The sequence below is a fragment of the Bufo gargarizans genome, chromosome 2 (assembly GCF_014858855.1).
Source record: "Bufo gargarizans isolate SCDJY-AF-19 chromosome 2, ASM1485885v1, whole genome shotgun sequence".
NCBI classification, from domain to species: Eukaryota; Metazoa; Chordata; class Amphibia; order Anura; family Bufonidae; genus Bufo; species Bufo gargarizans.
The window spans coordinates 610,096,817-610,109,946 of record NC_058081.1 but is presented as its reverse complement, the minus strand read 5'-3'; the positions used below and the strand labels follow the sequence as shown (position 1 = coordinate 610,109,946).

General features: G+C 46.9%; 1 protein-coding gene across 2 annotated transcripts in view; it reads right to left on the bottom strand.

The window, feature by feature from the left end:
* The window catches only part of SCN3B (sodium voltage-gated channel beta subunit 3), a 61,344-nt gene that overhangs the window by 14,666 nt on the left and 33,548 nt on the right, over positions 1 to 13,130 (bottom strand). For both annotated transcript variants that reach the window (XM_044282016.1, XM_044282017.1), the window contains 2 exons: positions 11,126 to 11,354; positions 518 to 656 (listed from right to left, as the gene is read on the bottom strand). In XM_044282016.1, coding sequence (XP_044137951.1) covers positions 518 to 656; positions 11,126 to 11,354 — 368 coding nt within the window. The remainder of the gene's footprint in view (positions 1 to 517; positions 657 to 11,125; positions 11,355 to 13,130) is intronic.

Genomic DNA, 13,130 nt, shown 5'->3' with positions numbered 1-13,130 from the left:
GGAACAGCCTAATATTCTATTTTCTTTACTTTCTGTAAACTGGATAAATGTTAGAAATTGAATTTAGTATTTCCAGTGCATTTACATTTATGATTTTTTGCTTTTTTTTTTAAACTCGCTGCTATTTTTTGGCGCACTACTGTACATCATTCTAATAACATGGTTATCAGCCTCGATTATACAGTCTAGCCATGCACCTTAGATATCAGCAATTCCCGCCAACACTCTAAAGCTTATGGGCCCTACAGTAAATTTTGCCCACACCGGCCAGTGGATGAAACAAAGTCTGATCCCGAGCTAAAGGGTTAGTATTCTGATAAGTGTCAAAGAGCTATTCAAAAACTCAAGAGCTGTGAAAAATGGCTGATGGCACCATGGACTTCTAGTCCCATCATGTTCTGTAAGTGTATTTGGGGTATGAAGATTAATGAGGGTGTAGTATAAATTACGTGTATCGGTTACCTCTGTTGAATCACGTATGTCTTTTACCTTTCAGTATGGAGGGGAGTATACTTACACACTCTCCTGGGTCACTTCTTCAGCCTTAGAGATCTTTCTGTAGCAATAGACAACCTCGATCAAGAGCCACAAGGTAAGGAACGCTAGGAGGATGTACATCATAATCTCCGAGAGGACAGAAGTAAAATCCTCTTTTTCTGTTGAAACCGAGCCAGACACCATAAAAATTCAGTCACTTCCGATTGTAATATAAACACATGTATCCTCTCTGTAAATGGCCCCTCACTGCGGATATTCTGACATCCACACCGTTAAATATAAAACCTGTCATTTGTGATCACTAGAGATCAGCCAATTTCATATCTTGAAATTTGTTCACGCTTCGTTTACTGGTAAAAGGTGATTTGCGTTATGAATTCAGTTACCACGGACCATAACGCAATTCTATGACTGAACTCCCCTGCATAACGGAAATGGACCGGATCCGTTTTGCAGCCCATAGACTTCTATTATGACGGAATGAATAACGGAATGCCTCTAAAGGCATTCTGTCATAGAACTGCGTTATGGTCCGTGGTAACAGAATCCATAACGCAATTCACCTTTCACCAGTAAACAAAGTGTGAACAAATGTCATAACCTGAAATTCGCTCATCTCTAGTGATCACACATTTCTGACCCCCCAAGACGATCACAAGCACACATCAAGAAATGTTTTCTTCACAAATATGGAGCCTGGGTGACTTAGGGGTTAAATGTAATGTAATAAATACACATATAATGAAAACTTCAGCAGATAGAATATACTGTGTGATTTAATTTTTCATTTTCTAAATCTCTGCTTGCTATCAGCAAATCAAAACATTTTTGATAAAGTGGTTTTCTCCCTTCAGTAAATGGCATTTATTATGTAGAGAAAGTTAATACAAGGCACTTACTAATGTATTTATCCATATTGCGTCCTTTGCTGGCTGGATTCATTTTCCATCATTTTATACACTTCTTGTTTCCATGGTTACACCACCCTGCAATCCAGCAGTAGTGGCCGTGCTTACACATTACAGGGAAAAGCTTATGGACACTCCTGCTGTGCAGGCCACAAGGGAGGCCAGTGCATTGCTCTATAGCGTGCAAGTGTAACACCTCAGAGTAGGTGTTACCTTTCCTATACCCTGCTACTGTCTCTAACGGTCTAACCTAAATGCCATCTTATGTATTTTTGTCCAGGTCCTATACACTGTGCATTCCTAACCTTTCTATGTAACTGTTTATTACATGTAATATGCCTGGTTCACCAGCAGGTGGCAGTGCAGATGGTAGAGTTATAGTTAGAGAGCATGGAACTCCCCATTCCATTATCCCCCCTTTGGGCAGAAGTGGGCCAGTCCTGCCTCCTGCCAGAAGGGTTGGGAGGGTGTTTTTACAGTTAGTTCTAGTTCCGAGCTAGACAGGATAAGGTGTGCAGGGGTACGCTCAGGTGTGCCTATGCCAGCCAGAGCACCCTAAGCTCTGCTGGCTATGGAAAAAGAGGTCTAGAAGACATAGGGGCCAGAGGAATAGTTCTTCTGCCACCATAAGAGAAATCAGCAAGAGGAATTGTTCTTCGGCTGAAGATAAGTTTTACTAAGTGTCAGGAGGGGAATAACAGTCGACGGCACCCCATCCAAGGATACTAGAGCAGATCAGAAGTACAGAAACCAGACTCAAGCTGAATTTAGCACAGCATAAAGAAAGCCAAGTATTTAAGCAAGCCTGTCAGTACAGCAGAGAAAGAGAGAAAGCAGAGTTGAGAGAGTTTGCCTGCCAGTTTATGCTAAAGTCTGCTGGAACCAAGATGAAGCCTGCCAATCGTTTGGATGAACGTTTATTCAAGTAAAGCTGCCGTTGAACTTCACAACAAGATCTGGACCCAAGTTATTTTTCCTTCATCCCTCAATTATTCACCCTTTATTTTGCTTCAGGGCCAAAGCCTGGGGTCCAGCATTATCCAGGTAGGAGCACCGTGACAGATAAAGAGACATTTAGGCCGCACTACACCACTCGGCATTCCTACTACACCTGGGACCTGATAGGAGCCCTGGGGGACGGTGCGTTGCACAAGCACGACCACCGCTGCTGGATTGCATACCCCCTGGATACGAGCACTGTATAATGTAATGGAAAAATGAATCAAGCCAGCAAAGGAGGCAATATGAATAATAACAATACATTAGTAAGTGTCTTGTATTAACTTTATCTACATGATAAATGCTATTTACTGATTGGAGACAACCCCTTTTAACAACCACAAATCAGATCTGTGGATTTCAGCAGAAAGATAAATTGCATGGCAAAGATGTTCGATCAAAAATAAGTCTTAAAACACGTAAGAGTCTGTTCACTGTTCATTTGAGCCTGGAGGTATACACTATGTCAGGATGATTTCCCAGCCGCTACCTCCAATGGAATTCTCTGACTTATGCCACTGTATACAGTGAATACATCATCCATAGGTTTTCCAATGAAAACATCTGGAGTAATGCACACCATTAAATGTACTATATCAATGCATAAACCGCTGCTCTCTAGTGTCATTTTCATCATTTTTTTTATTTATTTTTATTTTACACACCTGGAGGACTTCTCTTCCCTTTCTGTGGGTGGGCAGCAGCTTGTCCCATGTGATAGTTAAGTAGCTGCATCTCCTAGGAGCGTATTGCAACATGTTTTAACCCCTGCCTCACCATGCATACAAAATAGCCCCTCAAACACAGCCCTAGCGATTCCACTAATAAACAGAACTATAGTATGTAATAGTTCCCTCTCCAATTTCCTTCTTCATTGTCTAGTTAGATATATCGCTATATACTTCTACAGATTTCGAAAAATGAATGAATGAACCGTGTCTTGTTGCTTCACCTGTTTCACTGATAAAGGGGTCAGCATCCTCCGGCAGTCCAGATGTTCTGAAACTACAACTCCCAGAATGCTCTATTCACTTCTATGGGATTTGTGAGAAAACCCGAGCATGTTTGCATGCTGGGAGTTGTAGTTTCAAAGCAGCTGGAGTGCCGAAGGTTGCTGATCCCTGCACTAGGAGATCACTATACTGGAGCTGAGGGGAGGGAGCAGGGAAGCTGTTAGTCCACCAGTGAATGCAGGAGAAGGTGGAAGCTACCAGAACATAAAATGCACAACTCCAATTCCCAAAAAGTTAGGACACTGCGTAAAATGCAAATAAACACAGAATGCAATGACTTTCAAATCTCAGACGCACATGTTATTCACAATAGATCATAGAACACATATCAGATGTTGAAAGTGAAGCATTTTACCATTTCATGAAAAAACTTATGTAGAACTTAATGGCAGCAACACATCTTAAAAAAGCTGGAACAGGGCAAAGTCTACCAATGTGTAGCATCCCCTCTTCCCTTTCGTCCTAACCAGCAGCACAAGTGGGGGGTATTCTCCCCTGTGAAGCTGGTCAGGACAGACGGAATTTTTGCTGAATAAAATTCAGCATCTCTAGTAATTAATTAATTAATTAACTCCCCCCTCCTTATATAGGCCGCCCTCACACAGGGCTAGTTGCTTTTATTTTGTCCTGTGTGTTGGTCTGACAGGCTTGACTCTATTCTGAGTCTCTCCCTCAGTAGTTGGGGGAGAAATTTGCTGAATTTCTGCTTTTATTTTGTCTTAATGTTACAATTTTCTTTTACAGGCGTAGTACGGCTGTCCCCTGCCTGGCTGGGAGCGTAAGTATGGGGACGGTCTGGCTGCAGGTAGCCGGTAAGTTCAGACAGGGTGTACTCAGTAAGCGGAGCTGTGAGCTCCCTTCCCCCCTGTCTCCTCTCCTCTCCGCTCCGCTCTTGCCCGCTCCCCTCCTACCTCCTCTGTAATCTGCGGCCGACCCTGAGATCGGTTCTCAGCTCCGGTGTATCGGACGCGAGACCGGAAGTGCGTCATTGTCACTTCCGGTCCGCAAAAAAATAAAAAATAAAATAAAAATCGCCGCCGCGATAAAAATTAGCGCAAATTAGCGCAAATTAGCTGATGGTGCTTGTGGAGGAGGGGGGGAGGAGCGAATTCGATTAAGTTGTTAATAAAACTTCGTTTTTTATAAATGGGTCCCTCAGTGGGGAGCCTGGAGATTTTTGGGGGAGGAGCTGTTGCTCCTCCTCCCCCTGGCCCTCCCCTTCCTGCTATATAAGGCCAGGCTGCTGGCAGGGTCAGTGTTGCACTCAGTTCCTGTGTGCAACTGACCTTGACTTTTGCTGATCCAGTGCTAAGGCCGTGAGAGTACCTACTCTGATCAGAAGGTTCTAGGTTGTTCAGAATGACGTCACCATCTCAAGGTAAGATTGACGTCTGCGCTTGACCCCCTGGGCGCGTTGAAACCAACTTTAATAGTGCCTACTTCTTTTCTTGGAAAAGTCACCCACAAGCAGAAGCACCTGGCTTGCTCCAGTTGTGGCACCCCGTTACCCGACAGCTACGAGTTTCATCGTTGTCCAGGCTGCCGCCCTAGGCCAGCCAATCCTGAGCCGACGGTTGTTGAAATGTTTTCCTGGATGAAGGAGTTCTTGGACACCTCCGTCGCGGAGATCACCTACCTCGCCTGGGCCTGTTCCTATGTCAGAAGACGTGATCTCGCTTGGCGAGAATTCTTCCTCTGAGGAAGAGGAGTCGGTCTTTTCTTTTCCGGCGGAGAAGACACAAAGATTACTGCGCTCCATCAGGTCAAGGGACCAGGATGTTGAGCATGGGGAAGCTCCACACTCCACCGCTAGGGGGCCAAGGGCCTTCAAAGTGGACGAGTCGCTTAAAAAACTAATGGCGACCGAATGGAAACATCCAGAAAAAGGACCGGTCTTAACCAAGAGGTTTAAGCTGATGTTCCCCCTACAGGACGGGGACTCCCTGGATTGGGTCCCTCCGCCTAAGGTGGATATGGCGATAGCCAAGCTTTCTAAAAGAACTTTGGTACCTTCCGATGACGGGAGTAACCTGAAGGATCCCCTGGATAGACGCGCAGAATGTTCGCTTAGGCGCAACTATGCTGCGGCGTCCGCCTCTGCCTCTGTGGCCATAGCCGGTACCGAGGTGTCTGAGTTCATTCGCGCCCGTACGCTGAAGATCCAGGCAGACATAGACTCGGGAATCGCCAGAGATGATATCCTGGATCAATTCAAGACCCTTCTATTAGGCATTGATTTTTTGGCGGATGCGTCTCAGCAGCAGCTAAGGCTTGCTGCCAAGTCAATGGCTTTGTCTGCCGCCAGCAGACGGCCCTTATGGCTGAAGCCCTGGGTAGCGGACAACATGTCAAATTTAATTTGTGCTCCCTCCCTTACGAGCCTGGCAGGTTGTTCGGCTCCGAGCTAGACCGCCTCATGGAGAGTCTAGCAGACAAGAAGGGAAAATCACTCCCTCAGCAATCCTTTCGAGGACGTGGGAGAGGCAGAGGGGGGAGATTCCAAGGAAGAGAGAGGAACCAGAGACGTTCCGAAAATAACAGGAGAGGTAGAGGTCGCGGTCGCGGGAACCGCAGGGCTGAGCAATGACTCTCGGCAGCCCGTCACCTCCCCATCCCCACCCCCCTCTCTCCCACACGAATCTCCCTGCCTGAATCCTCCAGTAGGAGGTTGTTTATTTTTGTTCAGAAATTTTTGGGAGAAAATAATTCCAGATCCTTGGGTGCTGCAGGTCATCAGCACCGGTTACAGGATCGATTTCAGTTCCCAACCTCAAGAGAGGTTCGTCCTCACAGGACGTCTAACACCCAGCAGACAACTGATCCTGGAAGACTCTGTACTCCAGTACATTGTCAAAGGGGCCTTAGAGAAGGTTCCTCCTCAAGAGCTCGGTCAGGGAGAGTATTCTCCCATCTTTCTCGTTCCAAAGCCGTCAGGAGACTGGCGCATGATTATCGATCTGCGTTACCTAAATCGGTTTATCAGAAAGAAGCGTTTCCGGATGGAAACCATTCGCTCAGTCCTGAACATCCTGAACCCGGCAGACGTGATGGTGACAATAGATCTGAAGGACGCTTACCTTCATGTTCCTATCTGTCCGGCCCACAGGAAATTTCTCAGAGTTGCTGTCTGCATAAAGGAGGTAGTGAAGCACTACCAGTTTGTTGTGTTGCCCTTTGGCATCTCCTCTGCTCCACACACCTTCACAAAGGTTGTGGCTCCTGTGGTCGCCCACTTAAGGCTCCTCGGCTTAGAGGTCGTCCCTTATTTAGACGACTGGCTTTTAAAAGCCGCGTCCGCAGACATCTTACAAGCCCAGCTTCAACAAGCTCTCCACACTCTTCAGAACCTAGGGTGGCTCGTGAATTGGGACAAATCAGAGTTGGTCCCCTCTACCACAAGGCGGTTTCTGGGGTTTGTGATAGATTCACAACTAATGACCCTATATCTATCTCCTCAGAGGAGAGACAAAGTAATAAGAGCTGCAGAGTTTCTCCTACCCCCCAGGCGGGTGTCTATTCGGGTTCTCATGAGGATGTTAGGCCACATGTCAGCGTCTGCAGAGGCAGTACCTTGGGCCTTGTGGCATCTTCGGCCACTACAAGAGGAAGTCTTAGCGGTCTGGAATCGCAAACCCAGAGACCTAGATCGGAACCATTCCCTGTCTGCAGAAGTCTGTTCCTCCCTCAGGTGGTGGAAGAACCTAGTGGATGGAATGCCTCTAACCCAACCTACTTGGGTGATCCTGACCACGGATGCCTCCCTGCTAGGCTGGGGAGCCCATCTGGGACGCAATACAGTTCAGAATACCTGGAAGCCTCAGGAGAGACTCCTGTCGTCCAATCTGAGGGAGCTAAGGGCGGTGAGGTTAGCCCTCAATCACTTCTCACCTCTCATTCAGGGTCAAGCCGTGAGAGTACGGACCGACAACACGACTGTGGTGGCTTATTTAAACAGACAGGGAGGTACGAGATCCCGGACCCTCCTGAGGGAGGTGGGATTGATTTTATCTTGGGCAGAGAGCAATCTATCTCATCTAGTGGCAGTTCACATCAGAGGGGATCTCAATATAGTAGCAGATCGCCTAAGTCGGGGCCTTTCGGTACCAGGAGAATGGTCCCTGAACGACAACATCTTCTCCAGGATAGTCCAACGCTGGGGGACTCCAGAGATCGATTTGATGGTAACCCGTCTGAACGCCAAAGTAAGCAAATTCTGCTCCTTGTACAAGGAGGACAATCCGGTAGCGATAGATGCTCTGTCCATAACATGGAGGTTCAGGCTGGCCTATGTATTCCCTCCAATTTCCATGATACCAAGGGTATTGATGAAGATCAAGCAAGACCAGACCTCAGTGATAGCCATCATCCCATTCTGGCCGAAGAGGTCTTGGTTCACCCAGCTCATGCAGATGAGTCAGGGCAATTATTGGAGACTTCCCCTAATACAGGACCTTGTGTATCAGGACACAGGTCCCTGTCTAGATCTAAGGAGGCTCAGTCTGACAGCCTGGAGACTGACCGGTCCCTTCTAGAAGCTAGAGGGCTTTCGGTGGAGGTCCTGAGAACAATCTCTCACTCCAGAGTGGGTTCTACGAATCAGAAATATTCCCGCATATTCAAGATATTTATGCGCTGGTGCACGGATAGAGAGGTAGTTTCCTCAGATCCTCCTCTCCCTGAGATTCTTCAATTCCTGCAAGATGGTCTAGATAAGGGTCTAGCCCCATCTACATTGAGAGCTCACGTCGCTGCCTTGTCAGCATGCCTTGGTAAGCCAATTTCTCAGGACCCCCTAATTAAGAGGTTCCTTAAGGGTGCTCAGAGGCTTAGGCCCAGCATCCAGAGACCAATCCCGGAGTGGGAGCTGCCAGTGGTCCTAAGGGGGTTGTGCTCCCCCCCCCTTCGAGCCTTTGGAACAGGTAGACTTAAAGTACCTTTCCCTCAAGGTCACCTTTCTCTTGGCCATAACATCAGCCAAGAGGGTTGGGGAGCTCCAGGCTCTGGGGGCAGCGGAACAATACTTAAGTTTTCTGCAGGACAAGGTCCTGTTAAGATTTCTGCCTACCTTCTTACCAAAGGTTCCTTCGTTTGCGAACACCAACAAGACGATAACACTGCCGGCGTTGTCTCCTACCTCTAACTCTCCTGAGGAGGAGAGATTACTTTCCTTGGACATCCCAAGAGTCCTTAGAATTTATTTGAATAGAACGGAAGAGTTCAGGAGATCAGAAAATCTGCTGATCTTATTCAGGGAACAATAAAGGGCTCAAGGTTTCCAAGCCCACCTTGAGCAGATGGATTAAGGACGCTATTAAGCTGGCTTTTACGTCCCAAGACTTACCACCGCCATCTTTCTTATCTGCCCATTCTACAAGGGCAGTTTCTACATCATATGCGGAAAGGAAGCTAATCCCCTTAGAGCAGATTTGTGCGGCTGCCTCGTGGAGCACGCAAAACACCTTTATTGCCCATTACCGCCTAGAGAATAGGCGTTCTGAGGGAACAGCCTTTGGACGGTCCGTGTTAGATGCTGCTCGTCCATAGGTCAGCTCTCTAACTCCTGTGGGATTATTAGCTACTTAGTGCTAGTCCTTTGCCCTCCCAAGATTTGTGTGAGGTTCCTTGCTACTTCCCCACATGTGCTGCTGGTTAGGACGAAAGGGAAGCGTCAATTTTGACGTAAATTTGTTTTCCCTTAGTCCTAACAGCAGCACACAAATATCCCTCCCTCTATGCTGTTATGTTTACTTGTTAAAAAAGCAACTAGCCCTGTGTGAGGGCGGCCTATATAAGGAGGGGGGAGTTAATTAATTAATTAATTACTAGAGATGCAAAATTTTATTCAGCAAAAATTCCGCCTGTCCTGACCAGCTTCACAGGGGAGAATACCCCCCACTTGTGCTGCTGTTAGGACTAAGGGAAAACAAATTTACGTCAAAATTGACGCTTCTTTTGACAAGTCTGGGAAGTGAACAGACCAATCGCTGGTTTTGGGGAAGGAATCTTGTCCCATTCTCTTCTCATCCTATCATATTTAGGCTACATGCACACAGCCATCGTGTGTTTTGCGGTCTTCAAATTGCGGATCCGCAAAACACAGATGACAGCCGTGTGCGTTCCGCAATTTGTGGAACAGCACGGTCAGCCTTTAATACAACTGCCTATTCTTGTCCGCAAAGCGCGGACAAGAATAGGACAGGTTATATTTTTTTTGCGGACCACGGAACGAAGCAACAGATGCGGATAGCACACGGAGTGCTGTCCGCATCTTTTGCGGCTCCATTGAAGTGAACGGATCCGCATCCAAGCCGCAAAAACTGCGTCTCGGATGCGGACCAAAACAACAGCCGTGTGAATGCGGCCTTAGTGAGAGCGACAAGTTGCACCCCTTTGTCGATTCGGGAAGATTGTGCAGATTATATAAAAAGAGACTTAAAGAAAGCTTCTGTTGAGCCCATACTACCGCTACTGTTCGTTCGACTACTCTCATCCTCTGAACTGTCCCTGTGGCTCGTTGCACATGATGTTGTGAGGGATGCAGTATGTGGTTTAGCATTGTCTGACCACAGAACAGTTTTCCATTTGCGTCAGTCCATTATCAAAAGAGCTTTGGCCCAGCGAAGACCACTGAGTTTTTGGATCGTATTCATATATGGCTTCTTCTTTGCATGATACAGCTTTACCTTGCATTTGTGGATTGCAGGGTGAACTGTATTATATTGCTGCCTGTAGTGCTCTGACATGTATTATAATGGCCACCATAGTGCCCCCTGTATCATAATGTCCCCTGAAGTGCTCTGACCTGTATTATAATGTCCCACTGTTTTCCCCTGGTATTATAATGCACCCGGTAGTGCTCCAGCCTGTATTATAATGCCCCCACCTGTAGGGCCCCTTGTATTATAATTTCACTCCCGTAGTGCCCCCTTGTGTTATAATGACCCTTTAGTGCTTTGGCCTGTAATTTCTTCTAATTTCTTGATGAGTTACTTGTTCAGAAATTTAATATTGATTGGACCCTGAGCAAGAGGGAGAACACAACTGCCGCTGCCACATTCATGGGTCCATACTTTATTAACTAAGTAGCAGGACACATAGGGCATACATGGGGGATTTCCCTGCACTTACTATTATTTCTGGGCGCCGCTCCGTTGCGGCCCCAGTTACATTCTCCCATGCTGTATGCTAAGTAACCGCATCGGAACACCAGGGAGGAGACATCAGCTTCTCTCCCTGGGCGTTCCTTCTCACCTTCTCCCTGTGACGTCCTGCGCTGCGATTGGACAACGCTACAGCCAGGGAGAAGGAACGCCCAGGGAGAGAAGCTGATGTCTCCTCCCTGGTGTTCCGATGCGGTTACTTAGCATACAGCATGGGAGAATGTAACGGGGTCCACAACCGAGCGCCGCCCAGAAATAATAAGTGCAGGGACATCCCCCATGTATACCCTATGTGTTCTGCTACTTAATTAATAAAGTATGGACCCAAGAAAGGTCCTCCAGTGGCCAGCGGGGCTCAAGAGGCAGCTGCCCCTTTTACCCCACGTTAAAGACGGCCCTGGTTACACCACTGTTAATTGTTTCCACTCATTGACAGCAAGCAGAGATAATGAGGTGAGGCTTATCTGTGACAAATAGGGCAAGCTGTCAATTTTTTAATCTGTGCAATTTTTTCATCACTCATCCAAAACCATGTTATGTCACTTACCTATCTCGGACACAATGAGATCAATCTCCACGTTGCTCATGGTTGAGTGTTGGTGTGCCTCGAAATGAAGCGTGCGGTTGACGTTACAGATGAATCGCCCCGAATCTGTGAATGTGACATTGTGTAATATAAGGGAGACATCCTGCAGATCTTTGCTGCCTATCCACTGCAGACGGCCTTTAAATGGACTTGAATGCTCCCGGGGTTTTCCCTCAATGTATTCAAAGATCTGCACAAGGACAATACAAACCATCAGAATCTAGCACTCATTTATACTCAATTTGGCGATAGACAGATAACATGTTTGGTAACCTTCTGTTAAAGAAATAAAAACCCGCAATGGTCACTGAAATAACCTGGAACTGATAAATGTAATAATAAAATTTTTGGGAAAATCAGCTAATGAAAATCAGATTTGAATTGTGGTTCAACAGGATAATAATTTTTTTTTAAAAAACTAATGAAACTGGCCTGGCCAAAAATGATATACCCCTGGAAAAGATTACAAATAATTTGACAACAGTCGCTACCAGCGCCGTAGCTGTACGGTGCTGTGAACTAGGTACAAAATACCAACGCAGTACCGCTACGGCGTGGTGTTCACATGCTCCCTGAGCAAAATCGCTCGGTGACCGGGTGACTATGGCTGCTCAGGACAGCAGGCAGCCATCTTCCCTAGGGGTACAGGGAAAAATCGGGAAAACTTTGAAAGTGTCCCCAAGTGCAGTCACAAAAACCATCAAGCGCTACAAAGAAACTGGCTCACATGCGGATCGCCCCAGGAAAGGAAGACCAAGAGTCACCTCTGCTGCGGAGGATAAGTTCATCCGAGTCACCAGCCTCAGAAATCGCAGGTTAACAGCAGCTCAGATTAGAGACCAGGTCAATGCCACACAGAGTTCTAGCAGCAGACACATCTCTAGAACAACTGTTAAGAGGAGACTGTGTGAATCAGGCCTTCATGGTAGAATATCTGCTAGGAAACCACTGCTAAGGACAGGCAGCAAGCAGAAGAGACTTGTTTGGGCTAAAGAACACAAGGAATGGACATTAGACCAGTGGAAATCTGTGCTTTGGTCTGATGAGTCCAAATTTGAGATATTTGGTTCCAACCACCGTGTCTTTGTGCGATGCAGAAAAGGTGAACGGATGGACTCTACATGCCTGGTTCCCACCGTGAAGCATGGAGGAGGAGGTGTGATGGTGTAGGGGTGCTTTGCTGGTGACACTGTTGGGGATTTATTCAAAATTGAAGGCATACTGAACCAGCATGGCTACCACAGCATCTTGCAGCGGCATGCTATTCCATCCGGTTTGCGTTTAGTTAGACCATCATTTATTTTTCAACAGGACAATGACCCCAAACACACCTCCAGGATGTGTAAGGGCTATTTGACCATGAAGGAGAGTGATGGGGTGCTGCGCCAGATGACCTGGCCTCCACAGTCACCGGACCTGAACCCTAGGAGTTAGTGGGAAGATAGTGTGGGACTTACTGCACCCACTGCTGGATAAGGGTTACCATCTCTACGTGGATAATTACTACATGAGTCTACCACTGTTCCAGTCTCTAGCTTACAGAGGTACTGCGGCGTGCGGCACAGTACGCAGAAATCAGAGAGGCCTCCCTAGATCCTTGGTAGGGCAACCACTACGAAAAGGAGAAAGCCATGCTCTCCTCAATAAGAACATGTTGGTGGGTGGTTAAGTACAAGGACAAGAGGGATGTCCTTTTACTGATCACGATTCACACTAACACCAGCTCCCCTGCCGCTGTACGAGGTACCACAACCACTGTCCCCAAGCCAGACTGCATCCTGGACTACAATAAACACATGGGGGGGGGGGGGGGGGGTATAGTGTGAATCGTGTGTGTTCCAAAAGGGGGATAAGGAAAGACAACATTGCGAAACCTGCCCTTAAAAACCTGGCCTATGCATCAAGGATTGTTTCAGAATCACTTATCAATGGAATAATTTTATCCTTGATGTACCCTCTAATTTTA